This window comes from Monodelphis domestica, chromosome 1 (genome assembly GCF_027887165.1).
Source record: "Monodelphis domestica isolate mMonDom1 chromosome 1, mMonDom1.pri, whole genome shotgun sequence".
Classification (NCBI taxonomy): domain Eukaryota; kingdom Metazoa; phylum Chordata; class Mammalia; order Didelphimorphia; family Didelphidae; genus Monodelphis; species Monodelphis domestica.
The window spans coordinates 594,050,311-594,065,760 of record NC_077227.1 but is presented as its reverse complement, the minus strand read 5'-3'; the positions used below and the strand labels follow the sequence as shown (position 1 = coordinate 594,065,760).

Sequence of the window (15,450 nt, the reverse complement as noted above, 5' to 3'; positions counted from 1 at the left end):
TACCAGGGGCTGCCCCAACACCTGAACGTCTGACCTCCCTTCAACCAGTTCTATCTGTACTTTACCACCCCCTCCCCAGGACACATAGCTGTACAAAACACAATTATCCTTCTTCCATCCCAGGAAGTCACATCCCTCATCCCTCAAGTCACACCTTCCTGTCTCTCTCTTCCAGAGTTCACATGCACAATGCACCTCTCCCTTTATTAGGATTATAAATCTAAAGATGAAAGGGACCTTTAAAACCACTTAGTTCAATCCCCCTCATGTTAAAAAGAAAATGAGGCCAGAGAGGATCTTGTTTAAGTGATTTGTCCAAGTTCAAAATGGTAGTAAATGTCAGAAGTGAGAACTGAACCCAGGTCCTTTTCCTCCAGATCCAATTGTACCACACTGCTTCTATTACTGTCCCTTTCATCCACTTTTCCTCCCCACCTTAAAGCAAACCTGAGAAAGTCATTCAACAAACAGGGGATCCAAAGACAACTGTGATGCATTGACTTGAAGGGTCCCCACCCTGGAGGTATGAGAGCCAGACCAATGGGAAAGGTCAAGAATTCAAAGTATTGTTTGAGTTCCATAGAATGAGCACTTAATAAATGTATGTTGAGTTGAATGGAGCTATGGTCTCTCCAGAATAGTGAATTAGAAGCTCCCTTTCTTTTCCCACTTCAAAGAACTAAAATCTAGTCAGCCCCCAAGAGTTGTACCCAGGCTGGTACAATAGCCAGCTCACATTGACACCTTTATACATAAACACATCTACATATAATTACACATAAATACACATCTGTAACAGGAAGCATAGGGCCTGTGGTATCATATACCACAAAATGCTTCACATAAAGGCACAACAAATAAGTTCACATTGTACAATCGGAGGGATTTCTGACAATGGGACAAGAGCTAGGACAGAAAGCACTTGAGCAGGGGACACTTCAGTCCATAGAACCCCACCTCCAATACAGTCCTCTTTCATTCTGACCTGGTGACCCTTGATTCTTGAAGACTGAAAGTGGACCCCAAACTCTGGTCAGTCTTATAGAACTAGAAAGGCTTCAAAGCTGGGCTTGGGGATGGATTGTGTGTCTTTTAACCAAGGACCAGCCCAAGGCCAAAAAGACTCATCACCAACTTGGCAATACAATGGAACTTTTGACTGCAGCAATTCAAGGAAGAGGGTATATCAAGTTATAGGATTTCAATGAGTAGAGGGACTGAAGGAATCAATTTCCTGAAATGTGCAGAAGCCCCATCTTCCAGCAATCTTGAAGGAGAGAGATTCTACTGGTCATGGTAACCAGTTAAAGGCTATTGCATTGAGGAGGTGTTGCCCCACCCATGATTTGCCAGAAAGAGAAAGGAAAGGACTTTGGCTTCAACAGACAGAGAAGTTCTTGGCTCGATGTTTCTTTGATACCAAACTTGGCAAAAAGGTCCTCCTTGAGGAGCAAGGCAGAGGGCCTTCCGGTAGTTCCTTTGAATCTCTCCTGTAGAGAAAGGAGATTAGTGTCAGGTGAGAAAGAAACAACTGTAATAACTTTATCCAGGAATATTAGTTCAGCACATCACTGTTTAATGATAGAGAAAAGGAACTTCCAAATATATTCACTTTCATTCCTTTGCCTACTCCCTATCCTTATTGTTAAGAAGGGGAAACTGTGGCACAGATTGGTTAAATCAAGGGTCATTTTGAGTGACAGCAGTTTATAGTGGAACAAATCCAGGTCAAGAGACCTGGATTCTAGTCCTTGACTAGTCCAAAAGACTCAGGAGACTCATAGAAAGAGTTGGTTTTAGGGTCAGAAAGAAATGGATTCAAAGCCTTTCTCTGGCATCAGCTATGTGACTATAATTCTTGGTGAACTTGTTTTCTCATCTGTAAAAGGAGGATCATATTACCTTTACTTTAAAACCCATTTCACAGTGCTGTTTTGAGCCCTAAATTTGATGATGTACATAAGGCACTTTATGAACTTTAAAATGCTGCCCAAGTGTCTGTTATCATCATCATCATCATCATAGATGATATTTCTATAAAGTTTACTTGTGCCAGATACTGTGCCAAGCACTTTTTAAAAAAAACTTTACTTTCTTAGAATCAATCCTGTGTATTGGTTCCAAGGCAGAAGGCGGTAGGGTTAAGTAACTTGCCCAGGGTCATATAGGTAGGAAATATCTAAGTCAGATTTGAACAAAGAACTTCCCATCTCCAGGCCTGGCTTTCAGTCCACTGAGCCACCTAGCTGCCTCCCTAAGCACTTTTTACAATTAATTATCTCATTTTATCCTCACAGCAACCCTGGGATGCAGGTGCTAATATCATCTACATTTACAGATGAGGAACCTGAGGCAGAAAAGAGAAGTGACTTGCCCAGGGACCCAAATGTCTGAGGCTGGATTTTAATTACTGATTCCAAGCTCATAACTCTATCCACTATACCATTATCATTATTATTACTCTCACACCTTATCTTCTATTTAATACAGTTCAGACAAATGGCCTAAAGATAAATTGATACCCTACTATTATTCTTTAGGTTTACTATTCAGATTATCATCATCATAGGGAAACTAGGTGGAGCAGTGGACAGAGCACACTGGGACTAGAGTCAGGAAGATTCATCATTCAAATGGTCACATGTATACTATGTGTTTGAAGCCAGTGGCTAGCCAAGTGACCCTGGGCAAGTCATTTAACCCTGTTTACCTCATTTTCCTCATCTGTAAAATAAGCTGAAGAAGGAAATGGCAAACTATTATAGCATCTTTGCTTAAAAAACAAACAAACAAAAAAAAAACAAATGGGTTACAGAAGAGTGAGACATAACTGAACAACCACCACAAATCGTCATCATTATTATCATTTTCTGAGTCTATGTCCTCAATCTGTAAGATGAACTAATAATAATCACTCATATTTGATCTTCAGTAGGGTTTACTATTATCCTCATTCTAAGGAAAATGAGGCTCACAGAGTTGTCCAGTTACATACCCAATCATTCATCCTAACTCCAAGTCCAGGGCAAAGGTTACTGGGCTAGACTGACCCTAGACAATCCTATAAGGTTCCCTCTAGCTGTGAGCCACTCTACAAAGAGTAGCAATCAGGTATAGACTCCAGCTGATCGCCACCAACTTCCAATTTATCCCTATCTCCATCTCAAGACTTACCTGGGAGCAGGGGGGTCTTGAGCAAAAGAGGGTTCAGAGGCACGAGGGCTCCTCCATCTGATTCTGTTGAGTAAAGCTTTGACTTTGTCCCAGTGGGAGAGATTATTCTAAATGGGAGGTAAGGCGAGTCATCATGAAGACCCACCCAAATGATGACCCTTCATCCTACCCATCCTTTTCAAGCCTAGAACCATATCAACATCCCATCTCCTCACAAGTCCTTTGCCCCACAGGATCACCCCCATACACACACTTCTGATATTCCCATTACAAGGGTATGATAGCTGAGCTTCCTATATTCTTCCCTTAGACCCTCCACTCAACATTGGTTTACTCCTAACAATATGTACCACCTACCCTGTGGCCTTGGTAGGATGGGATTGTGTGGGCAGCTCCTGCTGGTCCCTCTAGCAAACTTGGTGTGCTGACACTGTGCATCTGTGCCTGTCGAGGCAAAACTGATTCTTCCACTGTGAAGAAAGGGGCTTGGGTTAACCTGAGCAAGGAAGAGGAAGCCACTGGATTAATCAAGGAACCTGAGTGTAGGGTTATGGGTGTTTGAAGGCAAAAAGACCTGCCATAGAATAGATGAATGGCAAATGAAATTTCAGAGGACCAAAAAGAAAACAACATTCAGAAGCAAGTTACCTTTACCTGTCTTCTCCACTAGTCTCTGAAATTCCTGAGGCCCCAAGACAGAGGAGACTCGAGGGCGAAAAGGGGCAAGAATTGAGCTCTCATTCGTGCCTTCCGTGCCCTACACCAGGGAGAGACAGAGACCTGTGACTTTGTTGATGAAGGAATCCAATCCATCATTGCAAAGCCAGAAAATTTCTGCCTCCCCAGCCAATAAAGAATTAGCATTTATATAGCAAATGATGATTTGTGAATACATGAACTCATCTGACCCTCTTAGCAAGCCTATTAGTGTTCAGTGTGGCCCTGTGGGCCATATCACATCAATACTGCCCATGAGCTTTTCTTGGTAAAGGCGCCAGATTAATACCAGAGTAATCTGTCATTTCCTTCTCCAATTCATTTTACAGATGAGGAGAGTAAGGCAAACAGAGTTAAATGACTTGCCCAGGGTCACACAGCTAGAAAGTCACATTTGAACCCAGGACCTCCCATCTCTAGTCCTGGTCCTCAATCCACTATGCTACTTAACTTCCCCCTACTATTCTTTCCAATACAGTGTGGGTTCCTACTCAGAGTTGGATACATCTCTGACATTCTTTTCAACCTCCCTCCCTGAACTGTGCCACACCAAGTCCAGGTGTTCCCAATCCTCCTCCTTCATCCTCCTCACTCACAGTTGGCATCTGCTGGTGCTGCTGCTGGAGCTGCTGCTGAAGCTGTTGGAGCATGGCCATTCGCTCCAGCATCAAACACAGATGTTCCAAGTATCGCAGCCCCTGCCCTGGGAGGCAAGCCCAGGCATCAGCCTCAGAACCCAATGCCTATGGGACATAGCAACATACAGTGATTATATCTGCTTTCTTCCCCTTGTGCCCCCAGGAGTTAGCAAGTCCCAGCTTCAGGGAAAGGGAGATTGAGGGTGTGGAGAGCCAAGGTAAGAAAGACCCCTACCAAATAGCATTCCCCTACCCCAGCACATGATGAACATATGCCCCTGCCCATCACTCTGTGGGGGAGGCTGCTGCAACTCCAGCTACAAGTCACACCAACCCCAGCTACCTGTCGAGTCATGAAGCTTTGCAAACACCCACCAATTAGGAGCAGGAAATGCCTGAGAGTAGGCTCCACCTCAAGAAAGTTTCAGGGAGAAGGAGGTGGGAGTCAAGAATATTATAGGGAGAGGGGGGTCTTCCCCTCCCCAACGGGCAATTCTCCCCTGACATCTCCCTCTTCTGGTCTGATGGCCAGCACTCACCAGAGATTCTGCTGGGCCAGCCTGTGAGCCAGGTTCTGCCTTGGTGCCATTCTGATCTCTAGTTACTTCTGAGGATACTTCAGATCCCTGCTCCCTCTGCTGCCAACACTTGGGTAACGTCGCTGGGGAAGACCGGGGCCAACAGGACCTTGCCACCACCTGCTCTAGTTTTCGGCTGGCCAGAAACCGGTCCAGGTCTGGAGGGGGCTCCATGGTGACAGAGGCCATCTTGGGCCTCCCTCCCAGCGCCAAGTTTGAAGAGTCCAAAGCCAAACTGGAGGGAGCAGTGGAAGGGCTTTCTCCTCCCCCCATTTCTAACCAAGAGTCCCTTGAAGCCTGTTCCCCGGAGCTTCTCATGGAGCCTTCACCATCCTGGGACTCAGGAGAAGGTACCCTGGGCATGTCATGAACACGAAGATAGATGCTCTTAGCACCAAGCACCACACAGCCACCCAGAAGTGCTTCACAGCCACCACCATCTGCCAAGGAAAGCCAGCATCAAAAACCATACAGACTCCCGCCCCCAAGTTCCTGGACCAAGCAACATTCCCATGGGAAGGTGTGTCCCTAGAGGAGTGGGCGAAGGGAGGAGACAAGCAGAGGCAAATACTAGGAAGAACTCCTTGTGAGATCATAGGATGTCAGAACTGGAGAGGACCTAAGAGGTCACCCACTTAGATATGTGAACATCAAATACCTAGAACATTTCCACCAGGTGACTGACCAGACTCCACCAGAAGACCTCCAGTAAGGGGGAACTCACTACTTTCAGAGGCAGTACATTTTCATTTTAGACAGCTCTAATTTTTAGGAAGTTCCTTCTCTCATTGAAACGGAATTTTCCTTCATTGTTCCTAGTTCCAATCAAAACCTGCACAAATATAAGCTAAGGTGTTCCCATTGTTGTCTCCAATAGAATAGAAGCTCCTAGAGGGCAGGATCTTTTTATTTTGTCTATATTTACTGTTCTTAATCATAATCCTTAATAAATGCTTGTTGGATTACATTGGATTAAATCAATCAATACAAAGGATTTACTATCTCCAGGGCAGCTAGGTGGCACAGTGGATGGTGTTGGCCCAGAGTCAAGAAGATTAGTGTTCTGGAGTTCAAATCTGACCTCAGATATGTACTAGCTGTGTGATCCTGGGCAAGACACTTAATCCTGTCTGCCTCATTTTTCTTTATCTACAAAATGAGCTGTCAGAAGAAAATAGTAAACCTCACTAGTATCTTTGCCCCCCCCCCAAAAAAAAAATCCCAAAAGCTCTCAAATTCAGTCAAGAAGATTTGGATACAACTAAACAACATTCTTCAAGGAATGTGATAAATTCTGCAGATGCAAAGACAAAAAATGAAACTACCTGCCCTCAATGAACATATACTATTGGGGACACCAATATGTATATATGCCAAACAGCTCCTAAATTGACAGCTTGGTGACACAGTGGATAGAGCACTGGACCTGGAATTAGGAAGACTCATCTTCCTGCCTCTTACACTTAGTAGCTGTGTGATTCTGGGCAAGTCATTTAACCTGCTTGCCTCAGTTTCTTCCTCAGTAAAATGAGTTGGAAAAGGTAAAGGCACACTATTCCAGTATCTTTGCCAGGAAAATTCCAAATGGGGTCGCTAAGAGTTGTAATAGCAGCAACAAAAATTAATCCACACTTCAGAAATGTACGAGTTCACCAGCACTCTCTTGGACAGAAACAAATTGAATGCCTAGTGAAACTCCCTCATTTTACAAAAGAGAAAACAAGTCTTTAGTGGCAAATGGTGCAAGGTCACACAAGTAGGAAGGGGCAGAGCCAAGGTTTGAACCCAGGACCTATGATTCCAAAGCCAGCACTGATTCTACTACACCACACTGGACATCAGGAGAGGTCTGCAATAAATTCATGCATTCCAGAAACAAAACTATAGCCAAAATCCCATTACAAGTGTCAACTCTGGGTAAGACCAAAGCATGAATTACTACTAGCCATCTCTCCCCCTAACCCCTGCCCCAATCTCTAGTATGCATACTGATAGTTACCCTTAAAGTCCAGTCACTTCTAAAATGGGTATTAATTTTTCTTTGGAATGCTGGGTGGATTTGGGGGCCAGGAGGGCAGAGGAGGGGGTTGGGATGCCCAGGTTGGCAGGTCTAGGCTGCCAGGATGGCATAAGAGGATAGCTAAAGAGGCTTTCAGCCCTAAACTGTGAGGTCGGTGGCAGAGGAGAGGGGAAGAAAAGCTCCGGCAAACTCTCCAGCGCGGTAATGAATGAGAGCTACCGAGACAACAGAAAAACCCAGGAGCTCCCATCCAGCCCACTTGGTCCCAAGGTCAAGGACGAGAGCCAAACAGAAGAGGGATGATGAAGCGGGAGAAAGTAGCTCAGATCAGAAAGCAAGCATAAATTCCCAGCCCTGCACAGTAAATAAAGAAGGCCCTCAAAGCGGGGGATGAGGGGTACGCCATGGGGGTGGGGTGTTCGTTTGCTGCAAGCAGAATTGTTTATTTCTCAAATTAGCACAGGGCTTAGGTGGAGTCGGGGGAAATTAGGTTCGGAAATGTTATCTTGGGGCAGGTGAGCAGAATTTAAACTTCCAGTGGGGTGGGGGGTGTCTCAAGGTGGGATGTAAAGAAAATGCGGGAGAGGGGCTAGCTCCAGAAATGGTCCAATATGAAACCTGGGTCCACAACACCAGGTAGTCCCGAGGCCCGGGAGCCCTGGGGCGTGGCATTCCTCAGTACTGCATCCTGGGCGAAGGAGAGAAGCGCGTAGCCAGGGTCCCGGACCCGGAGACACGATCCCAGACGTGCCCCGGGCGAAAGCCCCATCCGAAAGGAAAAGAGGACCAGAACAGAGGCGATCATTACATTAAATCGGGAGAAGGGGCCGCCTCCGCCCCCCAGCCCTCCCCGGCACGTGAATATCTCCGGGAGAATCCTAACGCCCGCTCAGGCTCCGAGTGCTGGGGCAGAAGTAGGGACAGGGACAGGGATGGAGGCAGGAGCAGGGATTGGGGCTGGGATTGGGGCAAGGGAAGGGAGGGGCAGGTTGGTGACTCACTCTGGCTGCCGAGCGGCTGTAGGGTGAAGACCCGCCGCTTCCCCAGCATGGCGCGGCTCCGAGGGTCGGAAAGCGCAGCGGCAACCCAGGAGGATAGACTGCCCAGCCCAGGCCGTCAGCCCCCACTCCCCTCCCCTCCCAGCCCCGCAGCCCGGACAGGGCGCGGTCTGGGACACTCCCAGGCTAGGAGGGCTGGGGCTGGGGGGGTGGGGATGGAGGTAGGGGTGGAGGTGGGGGAGGAGTAGGCGAATGTGAACGTGCAGTGCTCAGCCCGCGCTGGGATAGCAGAGGTCCCCACTGGCTTAAGGGGAGGATTGGGGACAGGTGGGAGAAATGTGAGCCCGAGGCAGCTGGGATGGGGGTGCGAGAGCCTCAGAATGGATGAACCGGGAGAGAGGAGAGGAGTCAGGCGGTCGCTGAACTAAACCTTCCCATTCTCCCCTCCATCCCTCTTTCCTAATCCTGACTTCGAGGAGATAAAGGCGATCAGACAGTTTAGCGTTGTCTCTCGCTCGGCTAGTCAGAACTGCCACCCTTACAAAGATGAAAGCGGGGCTGAAACTGGAACCCAGAAAAGAGCTAAAGCGGGAGGCGGGAGGGGTCGCACTAAGAGGAGATCCCTCGCTTCCCTATCCTCGGTCCTCTCCCTCAGTTTCCTTAGCTGTTAAAAAGAGATGGCTGGGCTACTTAAAATCTGCCAGCTTCTAAATTCTAGGAGTATTAACCACCCTCTCCCAAGGTAGAGTTAACCGAGGGAAGAGACGGTTATAAAGAGGAGGAAGCCTCGGTTTCCTTGTAGTTGTAGAGGAAAGGCTGGGACCTCCGGGAGGGAAGATTGTGGTCATTACACTTACTTCCTCCAGCTCCGGCCCCGGACTTTGCACAAAGTAGGCACTCGGTGAATGACCTAAAGAAGAACGTTCTTCCCTTCGCTGGTTCTGGGTCTTATCTGTAAAATGGAGATTACTATAACTCGTACCCCCCCATTCCCCTCCCCTTACAGGAATGTGGCGAGGAGCTATGGAGATGGAGACATATGCAAATGAAAAGTTTGGAGGCTCTGTGGATTGTGTGCTGGCCTCTCCATCTGGAAGCCAGAGTTCAAACGCTAAAAACCTAGGCAAAACCTTTTGCCTCAGTTTCACCATCTGGAAAATGAGCTGAAGAAGGAAAAGGCAGCCCACTCCAGTATGTTTGCCTAGAAAACCCCAAATAGGGGTCACAAAGAGTTGATGGTGACTAAACAAAAACATTTGTGCAAAGTATTATTCTTCATTTTAGGCTGGGTCAAAACTCTACTCAACCCTTTTCCTCAGAGACTAAATAAATAGATCCTACTGGGAAGAGAGAAGAAATATCTTTTCCAAGCAGGGCTGCCAGAAGGCCAACTGAAACTCCAATTTGTAGCTATAAATTTGGGAAGAAGCTACAGAGACTTCCTAAGCCCCACTTGCATTTCCTCTCCACCCCATTCTCCTCCAACTCAAAGAAGCTGGAGGGGGTGAGGGAGAGGAGATACCTGAGTCAAGATCAAAGTTCACTCTATTCTTCCCCCTAGAAAGGGACAGAAGAAAAGAAAATCCCTCCAAGGTAGATAAGGGGAAGAATGGGAGTGAAAGAACCCTGCCCTGCATCTGGGGAATGTGAGGTTGGATTCCTCGAGGGGCCCAGCTATCTCCGTGGTGACTTTGGGTCAGGAATGTGGCTGGCCCAGAACAGGAAGCTCCGGGCCCGCAGGAATGCAGGCAGTCTCAGGCACAGGCTTTGTGTGTGGCTCACTCCGGCTTCCTCTAACCTGCCCAACCCCCCTTCCAACTTCCCCAGAAGTGAGGGAAAAAAAGACCAGACATTCCCTTACCCTCCATACAGCCATGGCTCCCTGCCAACCTAAGGGAAGAGAGACAACTTCTTTGGACTGCTTGGGAGTCATCTTGGTTGACCTTTCCCCTTCATTCACTTTCTTCTTCCAAACTAGAGCCCAAACCCCAGCCCTTTAACCTTCTCAACCTATGAATGACTTCTAGCCATGCCCAAATCAGAAACTTCAAGGCAACCCAGTCTTGGTTCCTTAAAGGTCAAACCCTTGAACATTGCAGGGATGTGCCTAGATTTCCCCATGCCACGCTTCCCTTCGGATCCAGCTACCCACCAGCAAAGCAGGACCCAACCCTGCTCCATCGGAGAACAGAAACAAAATCCATCCTCCTTGACTGGGGGAAAGGGAATAGCAGTCGACCTTCCCGTGGCTCCATTCACAAGTCAAAAGAATTCCCAATCCAAAATTCTTACATAGCCTGAGGGCAACAACTATCTAGTTTTTGTCTTTCTGTCCTCCATGCCTGGCACCTAGTAAATATGTCCATGCTTTCTCATTTATTCTTTCCTGTTCTGATAAGCAATGTGGTACAAAAGAAGGCTTGCCAAGGCGTTTGGCCCCTAAATCATTTCCTCTCCCAGGTTTGTCATTGATAAAACCAAGAAGAACCATCTCTTCCCTAGGAAGGAAGGGGAGGCCACGGAAAGCCCGTGGGTCTTCGGAGCGGAATAAAGCACCTATTATGGACCCTCCATTGGGCTATGGGCTAGAGACACAAATACCAAGTAAAGGAGATGGTACCTGCCTTCAAAGGGTCTGCATTCCAATGGGAGAAGATGATACAGAAAGGTGAGCTGGAAAGGGGAGGGAAGGTGGTAGCAAAGGATGGTATGGAACAATGAATGGTAGATCAATGGCAGGAAGAGGCCTGGAGACCTAGATTCAAATCCTGCCCCAAATACCTGAGAGCTTAGTGACTGGCCAAGTCAATAAAATTATATGAGGCTCAATTTCCTCATTTGTGAAATGGGAATGTAGATAGCATCAATAAGAGAATGTATAAAAGGCATGTTGTAAACCCTAATTTCAGTTGTTTTTCAGGCCAACCCCTTTTAGGGTTTTCTTGTCAAAGATACTAGAGGGGCATCAATGTGGAATCTAGAGGTCCTGGGACTTGTAGCTTGGAGGGATTTGGCGATCTCCAGTTTGTTTAGTTTGGAGGTGGAAACCCCAGTTTGGCCTTGTCACATGAGGGTTCCTCCTGGAGAGAAAGTCCTACTTCAGGGATCTCAGACTAACAATAGGCTTTAAGATTTGGTGCAGCAGGTAGGGCATCTCTGCCCCAAGGATGGTGTGATATAGTGGGAGAGGCTTCTGGAGACCAGGAGAGTCCTTTGACAAGATCTTTAAGAGAGATTAAATGTCTTGCCCTTGCCCACACAGCCAATCTGTATGGGGGGGGGGGGGTTGACTCTTAAAATGGAAGTTCTCTTTAAGACCATCAGTGGCAGCATTGCTAGAAGTTTCTTACCTGGAACCCCTTAAACTAAGTAGCAGGTCCCTTTTTTTTAATACCTCAGGCTTATGTAACACTTCTTTCCCCACAATGCTGTGGAGCAGGGATGCCAACCAGCTTTCATCTCATCTTTCAGACTAGAACAGAGGTTTCAGTTCTAGAAGTGAGGTGAATCCCCTTTGTTGTGTGTGGAGGGAGACATTAGGGTATTATTCTCAAGTTATTAAGAGTTATTAATATGTCCAAACTGATCCTGTTCCCCCAGCCCCCATCCTTTCTCTTACAGGGTTACCCCCACCCCCTCCTTTAAGCAGGACAGTTTAGGATTGGGTCTAATCTGATTAAAATTTAAGTACCCTTTTTGTCTTGGAAGTCTCTCCTATTGTATAGGAGGAGGTCAAGCCCTATGGCTGGACTGCCCCTCCCAGATAATCCAGTCCAGAACTCCTCCTCTCTTTGTATAAAAATGTTCATTTGCAATGACTTACATTTTATTTGAAAGTCTGTAGACTAGAAGTCCTAGGTTCAAATTTGACCTCAGATTCTTCCTAGTTGTGAGACCCTGGGCAAGTCACTTAACCCTCCTTGCCTAGCTACTCTTCTGCCTTGGAACCCATACTCAGTATTGATTCTAAGACAGAAGATAAGGATTTTACTTAAAAAAGAAGACGATGGAACCAGAATACCTGGCAAGTAGACTTGTCGAGTAGTAATGTTTAGTGCTGATGGCAATAGAGAACTTTGGAGAAACAGATTGAAAATGTGAAATAAGAAGAGAGAAAGAGTCACCGACAAGAGCAAGATGTCAAACCTGGGAGAATGAGTGAAAAGGGACATCAGTTTAGAAGAAAGAGCAGAGGGGAAGAAAGAAGGGAGAGAGACAACACGAATCCCATAACCTGGAAAAACACATGTAGAAATTTGTTATTAAAATAAAATAAAGGCAAAACATAAAGAAGAAAGAGTAATAAGTTTGATTCTGAACATCATGGGGGAGGGGGGGTTACTCTTTGTGACAGTATTTGGCATTTTCCTGACAAAGATATTGGTTTGTCATTTTCTTCAGATGAGGAAACTGAGGCAAAAAGGGTTAGGTGACTTGCCCAGGGTCACACAGTGTCTGAGGCCAGTTTTGAACTCAGGAAGCTGACTCCAGGCCTAGCTGCCCCAGGACAGCACAGTAGAGATACCCTAAAGGATTTGAAGTTCAGACTTAGAGCTTCAAATCCCTCATTTTAACAGAAGAAAGCCTGGGGAGGTAAAGTCAGTCAGTCAGTCATTCAATCATGGAGCATTTATTAATAAATGCTGGGGAAAGCAAGAAAGGCCCCTCAAAAACTCCTAAACCCCACAGTTCCCACTCTTAATGAGCTCACATTCTGATAGCAGAGACAATGGGCAAACAACTACATACAAACTCTACACTGGATAAATTGGGAGTGATCTAAAGTGGTCTCAGAGGAGGTATCGAGGTGGCTCAGTAGATAGAGTCAAGTCTAGTCTCGGGACCTAGATTCAAATCTAACCTTAGACACTTCCTAGCTGTGTGACCCTAGGCAAGTCCCATTGCCTAGCCCTTACCACTCTTCTGACTTAGAATTGATACAAACACAGAAGGTAAGGGTTTTTTTTTTAATTAAATAAATAAAATTACATTATTAGATATATTTTATTATTATATAAATACATTAAAAAAATAAAGCAGTCTCAGAGGGAAGGCACTAAGATTATGGAGGGCTGGGAAAGGCTTCCTGTGAAACAAAACTCAAAGGAAGCCAGAGAAGCCAGGAGGCCCAGGTGAGGAAGCAGAGAAGTCCAGCCTTATGGACGGCCTGGGAAAATACAGTGTCATGGCCAAGGTCACAAGTGGGATTGGAACCTAAGTTCCTCTGACTCCAGAGCCATGTCAGTGCTCTAGATCTTAAATATATACCTACATGTATGCATATAGGAAAGCTTATATGTATACTCCCAAACATGTAGGGAAGAGGCAGTCCTATGTAATGGAGAACTCCTCTAGATTTGGGGAGGCTTGAGTTCAAGTCCCACGTCTATGATGCATGTTGGTTGTGTGACCCTGGGCAAGTCACTCCCTCTGAGTATCCATTTTTAGAGATATACATTGTTGCATATTATATTTTTATAGGTTTATATATGTTTATATAATTTTATATAATTTATATAAATTTACATATTTATAAATATATTTAAATATATCTAAATATATTTTCTATAATCATATAAATCTATTATGTGCATAATGTAGTTATATATAATGCCTATTATATTCTTTTGTTTGCTGGAGAAATTAAAGGTGAGTTCATCCTGAAGCAAAAGGGGAAAATGACCAATCCAGAAACATTTATTAAAAGACTTTTTAAGCTATATACCACTCATTGGATAAAAAAGCCAAAAATGAAACCATTCTTGCTCTCATGGAGCTTAAATTTCATCTGAAGAAACAGCCTATTCAGATTTAGGGTATCCCCAAAGTCTTAGTGTAGTTTTAAGCTATTAAAGCTTAAGACTTTGGGGATACCTTGTATAAGTATAAACAAAACATATACAAAGTGGGTTCCGGGGTGATTTCAGATGACAGGCCATAGCAGTTCAGGGAAATCAGGAAAATCATTATGAAAGTGGCTCTTCCTTGGGATGAATTTCGGAGGAAGAGAGGAATCCTAAGAGATGGACAAGAGGAAGGTGTGCATTTTAGGAATGGAGGACACAGTCTATGTAAAGACAGGCTAGAAGTAGAATATTCCCTTGAGAAATCAAAATGGCCCCTAGCACCTTAGGTCCTCCATTGGGACCCCCAATGCAGATTTTTAAAAACTCTTTACCTTCCATCTTAGAATCAATACCATGTATTGGTTCCAAGGCAGAAGAGCAGTAAGGGCTAGGCAATGGAGGTCAAGTGACTTGCCCAGGGTCACACAGCTGGGAAGTGTCTGAATTAAAATTTGAACCGAGGACCAGCTCTCAATCCATTGAGCTACCCAGCTGCCCCTCCCAATGCAGATCTTATGGGAGAACCCAGAAGAGAACTGCAGGGGATGGAGAGGCAAGAGTGAACTCTGGTAATGTCCATATCAATGAGATCACAAGTTCATTGGATGGAATTTCTATTTCATTATCTTTTCTCCTCAAAAAAATTACAAACTCCTTAAGGCAAGAGATCCTATCATGTATTTGTCTGTATTGCCTAAAAGGTATAGATCTGGGTGATCAATAAATGCTCAGTGAATTGGAATTGGGCCTCCAACAACAGATGTATTAGTCATGACCTGATGCCATACATCCAGTCTTTTAAAGAGAAAATTTAGAAGAGGGCGGCCTCTTTCAAGAAAGGATAACTTGTTCGATCTTCACTAAAATTGCTGTTTCATCAGCTTCTATGATCATTTGGTGGCCCCACTAGTTTGCCAAATGGCTTCTGTCCATAGATGCATTAAAAAAAAAAGCCAACCTTAATGCTTTTGGCATCTTTTAGAGAGATTATTACTCAAATTCCTTTCTGGCTCATCTAATTTTAATTGAAAAGAAGAAGAGTCAGCTGACCTTAGAATCAGAATGACTTATGATGAAGTCCTGCCAAGCTAGAGAGAAATGACTTCAAAAAAGATGCCTGAGGGGACAGCTGGGTGGCTCAGTGGACTGAGAGTCAAGCCTAGAGACAGTCCTGGGTTCAAATGTGGCCTCAGATACTTCCCAGCTGTGTGACCCTGGGCAAGTCACTTAACCCACATTGCCTATCCCTTACCACTCTTCTGCCTTAGAACCAATGCACAGTATTGATTCTAAGATGGAGGGTAAGGGTTTAAAAAAAAAAAAGAAGTTGTGGGTAAAATCTTGAGCCTTAATCCAGGAAGATCCAGGTTCAAATTCTACCTCTGACAGCTGGACAAAATCATTTAGCCTCTACATAGAGACTTATCGGTAGAGAACCCGCAAACACATCCTTCCTTCATAGAAGCTGACACAACTTCT

The 15,450-nt window shown here is 45.4% G+C and overlaps 1 protein-coding gene across 5 annotated transcripts; it reads right to left on the bottom strand.

The window, feature by feature from the left end:
* Nucleotides 1–732: 732 nt before the first annotated feature.
* C1H8orf58 (chromosome 1 C8orf58 homolog) lies at nt 733–11,326 on the bottom strand. 5 transcript variants are annotated; one of them, XM_007476481.3, is made up of 7 exons: nt 8,983–11,326; nt 5,069–5,547; nt 4,488–4,634; nt 3,823–3,931; nt 3,532–3,644; nt 3,175–3,281; nt 733–1,490 (listed from the first exon to the last, which is right to left on the bottom strand). In XM_007476481.3, exons 2-7 carry the CDS (start codon nt 5,468–5,470, stop codon nt 1,379–1,381), a joined length of 990 nt encoding a protein of 329 aa, XP_007476543.2. In that variant the 5' UTR covers nt 5,471–5,547; nt 8,983–11,326; the 3' UTR covers nt 733–1,378. The 5 variants fall into 5 exon arrangements, with proteins under 5 accessions (XP_007476543.2, XP_007476541.2, XP_007476542.2 ...); XM_007476479.3 differs by lacking the exon at nt 8,983–11,326 and adding an exon at nt 8,129–8,934; XM_007476480.3 differs by lacking the exon at nt 8,983–11,326 and adding an exon at nt 8,129–8,934 and having other exon boundaries at nt 3,829–3,931.
* Between the last annotated feature and the right edge of the window lie 4,124 nt (nt 11,327–15,450).

What these genes read in the sequence shown, in the direction of transcription:
- C1H8orf58 (XM_007476479.3), bottom strand. Translation starts at nt 8,177, where the DNA reads ATGCTGGGGAAGCGGCGGGTCTTCACCCTACAGCCGCTCGGCAGCCAG. An exon ending in AGCACCAGCAGATGCCAACT is followed by an intron (nt 3,932 to 4,487) that starts GTGAGTGAGGAG and finishes TCCCTGGTGTAG; the next exon opens with GGCACGGAAGGCACGAATGA. An exon ending in CAAGACCCCCCTGCTCCCAG is followed by an intron (nt 1,491 to 3,174) that starts GTAAGTCTTGAG and finishes CTTTCTCTACAG; the next exon opens with GAGAGATTCAAAGGAACTAC.